This window comes from Euleptes europaea, chromosome 9 (assembly GCF_029931775.1).
Source record: "Euleptes europaea isolate rEulEur1 chromosome 9, rEulEur1.hap1, whole genome shotgun sequence".
Taxonomy (NCBI): domain Eukaryota; kingdom Metazoa; phylum Chordata; class Lepidosauria; order Squamata; family Sphaerodactylidae; genus Euleptes; species Euleptes europaea.
Window position 1 is genome coordinate 42602391 of NC_079320.1, and position 12082 is coordinate 42614472.

The 12082-nt window shown below is 40.7% G+C and overlaps 1 protein-coding gene across 1 annotated transcript in view; it reads right to left on the reverse strand.

Annotated features, from left to right (window-relative positions):
• TTC29 (tetratricopeptide repeat domain 29) overlaps positions 1-12082 on the reverse strand; it is a 141329-nt gene that overhangs the window by 34257 nt on the left and 94990 nt on the right. The window contains exon 9 of the mRNA XM_056855043.1: positions 8916-9147. Coding sequence (XP_056711021.1) covers positions 8916-9147 — 232 coding nt within the window. The remainder of the gene's footprint in view (positions 1-8915; positions 9148-12082) is intronic.

Here is a 12082-nt window from a genome sequence, read left to right on the forward strand (position 1 = left end):
TGGCTATTTGAGTGGAATCAAATTGTACCACTAGTGTATTAGAGATGCATTATGGTATAATGTTGGTCCTGATAAACATAAGGGGAAGAATCTGATAATTGTCTTGTAGCAGCTTTATATGATCTGGCTGAGTTGGTTTATTTCTGAACCGTACCCCTGGGCTCTATGGGGTAGCCAGTAAGTGGTCGTCACTGGTTTTTTAGCTTCTAGGGTACATAATGGCCTGCCTCTTAGCCAACTTCAACCTTTCATTTACATTTATTTTTATTTTATTTGATCTATACTCTGCCCTTTCCCTGCAGAGCTGGGCTGAAGGCAGCTTACATCAATAAACTAACAACAATCAATCAATCAATAGATAAAATACAAAATTAAAACATTATATGTAATAGCATAACATCCTAATCTAACAACAAATGGTGTTCTAAACTACATTCCCACCTCACATATAATTTAAACTAATATTCAGAGGGGGAGTCATCACTGATATAGGTGATGCTAGACCAGGAAGATAATAAGAGTAACACCAAAAGAAAGATGGGGGGAGATCTAGCAGACCTAATAGGGTCCAACAGGCAGGAAGGACAGAAGGGAAACATGGGGAAGGAGAAATGGCGGAGGGACGGGGGGAGGGAAAGCCAGCTAATGTGTAAAGCCATCAGTGCCCTCAACCATAGGCCTGGCAAAACATTTCCGACTTACAGGCCCTGTGGAACTGAGCCAGGTCCCGAAAGGCATGGGTTTCACTAGACAGAGAGTTCCACCAGGCTGGGGCCAGTGCTGAAAAGGCTGTGGCCCAGGACAGCTGGATAATTCTGGGGCCAGAGAGTTGTTTCCAGATGAGTGTAAATATCGCTGGGGGGTGTATCGGGAGAAACGGTCCTGTAGATACAAGGGTCCCAGGCTTTAAAGATAAGTAAAAGAACCTTGAACTTGATCCGGTACTCAATCTGGAGCCAGTGCAGCTGGCGGAGCACTGGTTGTATCATGTGCGTGAGTGTGTGTGTGTGTGTGTGTGTGTGAAATGGGTATTAGAAGCCAAGAGGCTGGTTTATATATTAAACATCAGAAGAGAAAGATCAACCTTGAAGAATCTTAATCATCTTGGATGTATTATTGGGGATCTGGGCTAGTTGTATATCTAGATGCAACAACTCTTTACCCCCCACTTTACCTTTCGTATGGCTTTATTAATGCATCTATTATGGCAGAGCAAATCACAATGGGGTACAATAGATAGAGGTTTTAAAGGTACTTAAAATATATATTTGATTTACATACTGGCTAACGAATTAAAAAATAATATGATGCCACTATTTACTCAGTCAGAATGGAAACATAGACAGAGTCAAGAGTTTGAACAGCAATGCTAATCTACTAAAACAGAGCAAGAAGGCCGAAACCTGGATAGCTCAGGCTAGCCTGTTTGTGTCAGATTTCAGAAACTAAGCAGGGCCCACTCTGGTTAATAATTGGATGGGAGGCCGCCAAAGAATACCAGGGTCACTATGCAGAGGAAGGCAATGGCAAACCACTTCTGTTAGTCTCTCGCCTTGGAAACCCTACTGGGTTGTCCTATGTCAGCTGTGATTTGACGGCACTTCACATACACACTGCAACAAGAAACATTATCGTCTGCATAGTTTGTTTAATTTTTTAAAATGTTATAATATAATATTCAATATAAAAAGGTACAGAAAAGATACAGAAAAAACACACCAAATACAAAAACATTAATACAAAACCTACAGAATATAGAAAAAGAATCAAATAAAATGAATTATAGTGAGATTACTACTATCCATAATATTGATCTCACATGTTTAAATCCAACTACTTGATGATTACCATCTTTAGTGTCATAACTACCTTCTTTAGCATTATTAATAGACCCAAATTACTACCTGTTAATTTCTTAATAACCTGTTACAGCACAAATGTATGATTGGTTTATGTCCTCTGTATAATCTATATAATCATGAACTGCCTCTTATTTGGTTTTTCTTATTTATAATATCAACATGATACAAAACAGATAATCTTACTTCATCTGGGAAATTTATCTCTCCGATCACATACAGTGAGGGAAAAAAGTATTTGATCCCCTGCTAAATTTGCCCGTTTGCCCTCTGACGAAGAAATGACCAGTCCATAATTTTAATGGTAGGTTTATTGTAGCTGTGAGAGACAGTATAACAACAGGAAAAACCCCAGAAACCCAGAAGACAAAAGTCAGCGATTGATGTGCATTATAATGAGTGAAATAAGTATTTGATCCCCTATCAACCAGCCAGTTTAGGGTTAGGGTTAGGGTTCTGCTGTCGACAGAAGCAATCAATCCATCAGATTCCAAACTAGCCACCATGACCAAGACCAAAGAGCTGTCCAAGGATGTCAGGGACAAGATTGTAGACCTGCACAAGGCTGGACTGGGCTACAAGACTATTACCAAGCAGCTTGGTGAGAAGGTGACAACCCTAACCCTAACCCTGTCAACCTCCCTCGGTCTGGGGCTCCATGCAAGATCTCATCTCGTGGAGTTGCAATGATCATGAGATCGGTGATGAAGCAGCCCAGAACTACACGGGGGGAACTTGTCAATGATCTCAGGGCAGCTGGGACCATAGTCACCATGAAAACAGTTGGTAACACACTATGCCGTGAAGGACTGAGATCTTGCAGAGCCCGCAAGGTCCCCTTGCTCAAGACAGCACATGTACAGGCCCGTCTGCAGTTTGCCAATGCACATCTGAATGACCCAGAGGAGAACTGAGTGAAAGTGTTGTGGTCAGATGAGACCAAAACCGAGCTCTTTGGCATCAACTCAACTCGCCGTGTTTGGAGGAGGAGGAATGCTGCCTACGACCCCAAGTACACCATCCCCACCGTCAAACATGGAGGGGGACATATAATGCTTCGGGTGTGTTTTGCTGCTAAGGGGACAGGACACCTTCACCGCATCGAAGGGACGATGGACGGGACCATATATCGTCAAATCTTGGGTGAGCACCCCATCGAAAATCTGTGGAGGGCGCTGAAGGTTCGAGTAGCTACACATCAGCCTCGAAATCTTACTGACTTGGAGAGGATCTGCAAAGAGGAGTGGAACAAAATACCTTCTGAGATGTGTGCAAACCTGGTGGCCACCTACAAGAAACGTCTGACCTCTGTAATTGCCAACAAGGGTTTTGCCACCAAGTACTAAGTCATCTTTTGCAAAGGGATCAAATACTTATTTCACTGATTATAATGCACATCAATCTCTGCCTTTTATCTTCTGGGTTTCTGGGGGTTTTCCTGTTGTTATTCTGTCTCTCACAGCTACAATAGACCTACCATTAAAATTATGGACTGGTCATTTCTTCGTCAGAGGGCAAATGGGCAAATTCAGCAGGGGATCAAATACTTTTTCCCCTCACTGTACATGACAGATCTTTTCTTCCCTCTTGTCCCAAGTTTTAAGAAGAATGTACATAGTAGAATTTCCATTTATCCTGAAGTTCTTTAATTGGCCTTCTATTCACAAATCTTGTCAGTTTTGCCATCACTACATATTCTGCTAATTTACTCTTCCCATCCTCTATATCTAGGCATTCATCTGATTTCCATTTTGCTGCCACTGTGACTCTGGCTGCTGTTTTCATATATTTGAATAGCTCTTCTAGAGTTTTTGTGATTCTTGTTGATAAGATTCCCAATAACATATTTTTTGGTTCCATTGGGAACTGAAATTTAAGATTATCTGCATTTCTGCATGGATTTCTATCCAATACTTCTTGATTCTTTGGCAGGACCACCACATATAAAAAGTCCCATCATTCTCCTTACATTTCCAGCATATTCCTTTGTGCTCCCTGTTCATTTTCTGAATGTCTTTGGGACTTATATACCATTGATAAAACATTTTATACCAACTTTCTCTCAACAATTGGCTTGCGGTACATTTTATTGCTTTCGTCCACAGTGTCTCCCATTGTTGCACTGAGATTTCTTCTCCTAGATTTTGCATCTATTTCACCATACACGGCTTAACCTGTTCAGTTTCTGTATCATATTTAAGCAATAGTTTGTAAATTCTTACCAAATAAGTGATCCTTATGTTGCATTATCAGATTTAGAAAATTGATTAAATCTCTTACCCCTTCTTTTGAAAACTGAGTCTTTCTTTTAATTTGAGCATAATTGAAAATATAAACGCCATTGGAAGTTCCCCCCCTTCCTTGAAAACTTGTCATGTTTTGATTTCTCCTTGAGTATTGATCATATCCTAATATATTATGTAGTCATGTATTTCATTACAAATCTGTCATAGTATGCTTCTATTGGAGACATTAATAGTGAAGGCATCGGACTTAATCTTCTTCAGCTGAGCTCCCATATTCTCAATAAGCTATCTCTAATTATCAGCTCATTCCTGAGCCTTGCAGTGACCAAGGAGGGCATGGCTGAGGCACCACTGCGGCGCTTCCAAAGAGGTTTCCTGGCCGCTGCAAGATTTAAAAACCCCTTTTAAAAAATGAAAAAACAAAAATAGGGAAAATAGCAATTGAAAACAGCGATGCTGCGGCAAGAAAAACCTGTCACACCAACGCTGTTGCTGGAGGGGGTGTTCCCGGGCTGGAGGGGCTTAGGAAGCTGACTTCAGTCAGCTCTGCCCCTGGGAATGTCTTCCTACACCAGCGCTGCATTCCTCTTTTGGGATTTAGGTCCCGGTGAAGCTACGGCGTTGGAGGAGCACTCTGGAGCTCCGCAGTGCCTGGGCACTGATGGAACTGCCCCCACCACAAGCGTGCCTCTAATTCCATGATAAGAGAACACTTACGCTGGCGGCAGGGTTATGCCACCTCCACTCCATTACCCATGTTTTGTCGTATTGTAATCCCCAACACTTTTTTAACCCATAAATGGTTGTGTAGTCCTTCTTTCATATCTGATTTCTCTAATTTTATTAACCTTGATTCAGGATTTTTGATCCAATCTGCTATCCAGACTAATCCAGACGCTTGATAGTATAATTCTATATTTGGTAGTGCCAACCCTCCTCTTTTTTTCTCATCTTGTAATACTTTGAATCTAATTCTTGGTTTCTGGTAATTCCATACAAATTTATTTATCTGTTGTTGCCAACTTTTCAATGTCTTGTCTTTGTCATAAATTGGAATAAAAAGTTAATTTTGCGTAGCATGTTCATTTTATTGTTGAAATTCTTCCAAGCCATGAAATCTTCAATTTTGACCATCTCAATAAATCTTTTTCAATTTTCCCCACACTACTTTATAGTTATCTTTAAATAGGGTTTTGTTATGTCTTATTTTTATTCCCAAGTATCTGACAGGATCCTCAGTCACTGTGCATCCTGTAATTTCTGTGACAACAATTTCTTCTTGTCTTGATTAAAAAAAAAAGTATTTTGTCTTTGTCTTTTTCCTATTAATTTTATAACCTGAGTACATTCCAAATTCTTCAGTCTGCTCCATTAAGTATCCAAATGCCAAGGATTAAAGACAGTCAATACTACATCATCAGCATAACTTTTCATTTTAAATTTCTCTCTTTCCATATTTATGCCTTTAATGCTGGGATCTTGTCTAATTTTGTTTGCTAGCACTTCCATTGCTACAATAAATAATAACGGTGACAGCGGACACCCTTGTCTTGTACCTTTGTCAATTTGAAAGCTTTCAGTTAGTTTTCCATTGATCAAAATCTTTGCATTTTTATTTAAATATATACTTTGGATCCAGTTGAAGAATCTTGAACCACACTTCAGAGATTCTAATGTATTTAATAATAAAGTCCAAGAAATGAGCATCTAACAGTGCATTCCTTGGGGGCTGAATTGCCTTAGGAGGTGCCATGACCCCTACACCAGCATCCATGCCACTTTCGTAATGCAAACTGGCACAGACCACAATGTAGTGCCACTTTTGCCAGCTCCCCTAGATGACCACGGCAGTGAGGCTCTAGGACGCTGGCATGGCCTCCTGCTGGCATCCTCCCGGCACAAGTCCTTGCACCAGCATCCCGGGGCGGAGCTGTCATGAGGCAGCTTCCTACCCCTTTCACATCGGGAACACCCCCTTACACTGTAGTGTTGCTGCGTCACCTTTTTGGTGGTGTAGCCTCACTGTTTCTTATGAGGCATTTCCCCCATTTTCGTTTTTTCCACTTGAAAAATTCCTTTTTTATGCTAGTTGCGGCCACGAAACCTCCTTGGAGGTGCTGCAGCGGCGCCATAGCTTCTTGTCCCCGGCCACTGCAGGGCTCAGGAATGAGCTGTTAAAAAATAAACACCGCTTTTTTCTCATTTTTCTTTATGTATTCTGTGTATTATGAAACGTACATTGTCTTTCATATGTCTTTTTGGAATAAATCCTGTTTGGTCTGGGTGTATTATTTTAGTTGTACATTTCTTAAGCCTTTCAGTCATTATAGCTGTAAAAAGTTTATAGTCTACATTTAAGAGTGAAATAGGTTGGTAGGATTGCAGCAGAGTGGGATCATTTTTTTCTTTATGTATCAAGGTTATATATGCTTCTTGCCATGATGGAGGCATAATTCTTTCTTTAGTTATTTCATTCATTACCTTCTGTAAATGGAGTACTAGTTGATCCTCTAGACACTTATAATACATTGCTGTCAGAAAGTTTGGTCCAGGTGCTTTGTCTTGTTTCAACTTGTGAATTGCTTGTGTAATTTCTTGAATAGTAATATTTTGATTCAGAACTTCTCTTCCCTCCGAAGTAAAGTTCTCTAGTTGATGTCCCTTGATATATTCTTCTAGGCCATCTTGGGTAGTAAGGAACATTATCGTTGAGTCTGCTGAAATATTGAGTCTGCTGAAATGCCCTTCTTCATGAGATGACCTACCAATTACCCTGCATCAAAGTGCAGAATCCTATGTCTCAAACACCGTGTTACAAAACCACCAGGAGGAAGGTTTTAATGCTAGATGTTTCAAAACTTCATAAAAACTTCATGAATGTGAACAAAAATCATCATCATAAGTGTGCAGTGATCATCAGCCCTACATTTATATGCCTTAATGGCACCCTAGTTGATATTAAGCCTCAAATTGTTAGGGAAATTATAATTTCCCATGGTTGTGAAACATATAAAAACAGAATTAAATTGCCAGTTTGGCCTTATTCATACAGTACTTTGGTGGTGTGGTAGCTGCTAAACTCAGGGGTACATGGGCACTGGTCTACACAGAAAACTGTTTGTGTGAACAACTTCACAGTAGGGATACTTCAGTGTTTACACATAATACATTTGAACATCAAATGTATATTTTGTTCTCTCTCTAGTCAAGTACCTCTTACGCTCACAATGATGATGTGTTCACAATTCAAAATGAGCAGTGTTTTGGGTAATTTTGCATCTGTTGCAGTAGCTGTAAATTCTTATGACCCAGGGACATCATGCACTGTGTTTAAATCAGCACCGTGCTGTTTTTGTGCCTGCACAGTTCACAGCATTCATCAGTCAGCAGCATTCATCACGTTGGCATGTGGTCAGAACTTATGGGATTACACAACGGTTCCCAGATGGCAATGCAAGAACACACAAAGTATTTGCGATCCAATTTGCAATCAACTTGACTTTGGTGGTAAAGCAGGTAAAACTCACCCTGTATACCCTTCAGCAGCTTCTACCCCTCCCTCCAAAAAAACAGGATCAAAGCAACCAAGGAACACACTTTTTTCGGAAGTCAGTAATATTTTCTACTGAGCAGATGATGAATGAATGCGGTTGAGGAAAAGGAAAGTACAAATGCACATGTGTAAAACAATACAATACAATTTTGAGTGCTTCATTAAAAAGGGAACACTTTCTATAATTGCTTAAGGGTGCTGCTTGGCATTTGCACCTGCCTTCTTACATCTGCGTTAAATTGTCATCAAACATTGTCAAGAATCTGAGTTTTCCGAAGAGAGAAGTTCAGCTTTCATACTATGCTTTTGGTTCTTTACAGCTCTACAACTTTTTGGAAGCAAATAAAAAAATGTAGAACTATGAGAGACATTTTGTAATCCCTGTCACCTGTCACTTGTGTTTCTTAGGGTTTGTGGTAAATAAGTACATAGGGTATCTTTGGCAATGAAGGTTTGCTACCTGAACTGTTGCACACTCCAATGATGCAATGGTATATGTTGATACTATTCCAATAGCAGTACTTACATGAAAACCATTTCACATTCCTATTTCCCCATTAGTACCCAGAAGAAGCACTTTTTTCAGTCTTCTGCAAGATAATTTCTTTTTCCTAACTGGTAAATACGTACAGTTTAACTCTGATTTCAACTCCATTAGCTGAAATAATGCACTGCTGTTGCGTCCGTATAAATGAGGCCTGAAAATACATATCAAGCAAAGGAATCCAGCTCTTGTTGCCAAATTCACTGTGTTTTTTTCCAGTATATTGATGAACAACCTGGACCCTCTGGCCTTCTGCAGAATTAATGAGATAAAGCTTGTTTTCTGGCTGATGTGATGATAGATAGGAATGGATAACAAAATACTCTATAAATGGGACTACATCCACCATGTTAAGGGTATGAAGTAACAGATTATACAGCCACAATAAAACAACATTGATCTTTGATGTACTTCTAATAATTTTAAATTTGTAATTAATCAACATTCAGCTTTCCCTGGCCTGTTCCAAACATTATATAGAGGTGACCTGGAGAACAAGAGAGGATGCTGGTAGCTTCTGGTGAAGATATCAATTATAATTTTAATACATGTATAAACCTATTTCATTTAATTTTTTTAAAAAAGTCACATGGTCCCAAATCTAACCTCCTTGCAGGAAAACAGGATTAAATTTAGCAAGTAATTTAATAAAACTATACAAGAAAAACGACTTAGCCATTAAGGACAATGAAGTACTAATGCTAGCATCTTACCAGCTGTAAAAGGGTCAGCGCACATGTCGCTTCTATTCTCCTTCCAATCCAGCAGGTATTCAATGCCGGCGTGATCTGCAGCTTCTGTATGACTGTTAACCTTCATCATCATGTTATGAGCTTTCCCAATGCCACAGTATACCTTTGTTTCATTCACTAGAGGCAAATCAGCAAGAACATTTGCTGCGCAAAATGCTTGATCAAAATATTCACAGGCTTTGGAGTACTTCCCCTAGTAAAAGAAAAACATATGCTTCTCAGTTTTTAAATACTTAGCTTATACAAGGATGAAATGCGTTGCTGATTGAACTAGTTAAGTAGCAAACTGTATAATTCTGGATGCAGAAAAGTTGACCTTGCTGTTTCAATACCTTCAGCAAACAGGAGAAATAAGGCCGCACCAGTGGGCAGGAAAAGACAACAAGAGCAAGGTGTGAGATTAAGCATTTATTTAGCTCTTCTTGAGCTAAATAAATGCTCCTCACACATTGCTCCTTTTTTGAGCTTTCCCAATGCCACAGTATACCTTTGTTTCATTCACTAGAGGCAAATCAGCAAGAACATTTGCTGCGCAAAATGCTTGATCAAAATATTCACAGGCTTTGGAGTACTTCCCCTAGTAAAAGAAAAACATATGCTTCTCAGTTTTTAAATACTTAGCTTATACAAGGATGAAATGAGTTGCTGATTGAACTAGTTAAGTAGCAAACTGTATAATTCTGGATGCAGAAAAGTTGACCTTGCTGTTTCAATACCTTCAGCAAACAGGAGAAATAAGGCCGCACCAGTGGGCAGGAAAAGACAACAAGAGCAAGGTGTGAGATTAAGCATTTATTTAGCTCTTCTTGAGCTAAATAAATGCTCCTCACACATTGCTCCTTTTTTTGTCTTCTCCTGTTTGAATACCTTGACATGTAAAACAGAGGTAACATTAAATAGTATACATTCTAAAAAACATTTTCCTGCTATTTCTGCTATGATAATGCACTACTCTCTTCTTCTCCAAGGGAAGAAAAAGATAAAAAATGTTGCTGTCACTAGTATCTTCCTCTACCTCTTGCAGAAGTAAGAGGCCTGAACTTTAAAAACAAACAGCTACAACAGGGAAGGGCCTGAAGTACATGAGTTCCCTTGTGTGAATTGTGTGAAACTTGCATTATTGCTGTTGCCACTTTCTTCCCACAATAATCCCACTCATTACAGCAAAATCTGCCACCACATTTTTTAAAATCAACCAGGATTATATTATCTATGTAACAAATCATGGCCACAAAGATACACAGAGAGGCAATCTTGATGGCTACCTCTTGGTGGTCCAGACTCCTCTTCCACTGCCAAAGCCTGTACCTGTACGTCTACCTTTCTAAATTTCTAAAAATTCAAAACAGCTTTTGCTGGTCAGCTGACAATCAAAAACATGTTTACTCAGAAGCAAGCCCACTGAGTTCAAATGGGACTTACTCACTAGAAAGTCACAGGATTGTACCCTGAAGGGGAGGGGTAGATAGGTGGTGGCCGGGAGTGGCACAGCCGCGCTGCCTCTACAGAGGCTTCTTGGCCAGAAAAAAAATACTTAAAAGGCATTTTTAAAAAAACCTGTGAAACTTTTCCATGGAGTTTCATGGGGCTATGCCAGCTATTTTGCAATACAGAGGGGCATTCCTGGGTGAAAAAGGCCTGGGAAGCTGCCTAAAGGCAGCTCCACGCCTGGGAATGCCTCCCTGGATGCCAGTGTGGTGAGTTTCGCTGGGACTACACCACCAGGAAGGCAGCAATGGTAGCTGAGGCCTGCGCTGCTGTGTTGCTCCTCGATGCTGGCATAAGTGCCCCCAGGCCAGTGTCTGTGCCATTTATCATGGTGCAAAGTGGCATGGATGCCAGTGCAGGATCACGCCAGCTGCTATGGTGTTTCAGGATTGCACAGAGTTCCCTGCTCCATGTTCCTGAGATGCGATGCCGGCGTGAGTGGCCCCAGCACTGGCGTGCAGGGCCGGGCGCCGCTCCCCGACTGCCGCTGCTTCTCGCCGGCCTCTGGCCACTGGCACAGGCTGCGGCAGCGAGCTGGGAGGCATTCCAACCCCCAGGAGGTGTTCCCGGGGTGTAATGGCACCCGCCGCAGGGTGGGGCCGACGTTAATCGGCTTCCTGAGCACTTTCGGCTCGGGAATGCCCCTTTTTATTTTTGTGAAGATACGCTAGCTAAAAGCTATGAGGATTGTACGGGTTTTTGGGGCAGAGGTTTCGGCAGTGCCGAAACTTCTCTAGGAGGCAACGACGCCAGTTTTGCTTCCTAAGCCCGGCGCGGGCATTCCTTTTAGGAATGCGCTGTGACTCTCCTAGTTTTACCTTACTTTAAATTATATGAATCCAGTTTAAATTTGCTGGATATTCATGCACGGGGTATAGTGAAGAGAGTGTTGGACTAGGATCTGGGAGACCCAGATTCGAATCCTTGCTCTGCCATAGTAGTTTGCTGTGTGCCCTTGGGCCAGTAACACACTCTCATCCTAATCTACCTAACCAGGTTATTGTGAGGATAACATGGAGAAGAGGTGAACAATGGAAGCTAATTTGGGTCCCTGTTGGGGGAAAGGTGGGATATAAGTGAAATTAAAAAATAAATAAATAGACGAAGTGCTGCCATGTCTGATGCAGAAGTGAAGGTAGCTAAAATACACTGAAATAAAGGATTTGAAATCCTACTCAGAAAGTTGAATTGAAAGTGATTTGAAAACTGGGAAAATCCGGAATACAATATGAACCACTATTTGAATTATGTGGCACAGTATTTCAGCTACTAATCGAGAATAAAGGTTTGACTAAAAAATTCTCTAATGGGCAATGTGAACAACAACAATGAATTATAAGCACATAAAATCCATAACTGGGACTATTTGGGTTTGTTTAAGCAGCAAGGACTAGGAAGCTTCAGGGAAGACAAGTGTTTACTGCTTTAGGACTCCGATCTACTACAGCATCCAGATGGAGAAAGTGGGATCGGGCAACATTTCTATGCAATACAATGTGGAACCACAACAGAAAAATTCAAGTAATAGCTGAACCTGTTCTGGAACAGAATCCCTGGTCCCACTTCAATTGGCTTAGTACCATTCAAAAATAAGATAAAGTTGGATCCAAAAGTGCTCTTCAGTGGCAAAATGGCACTTA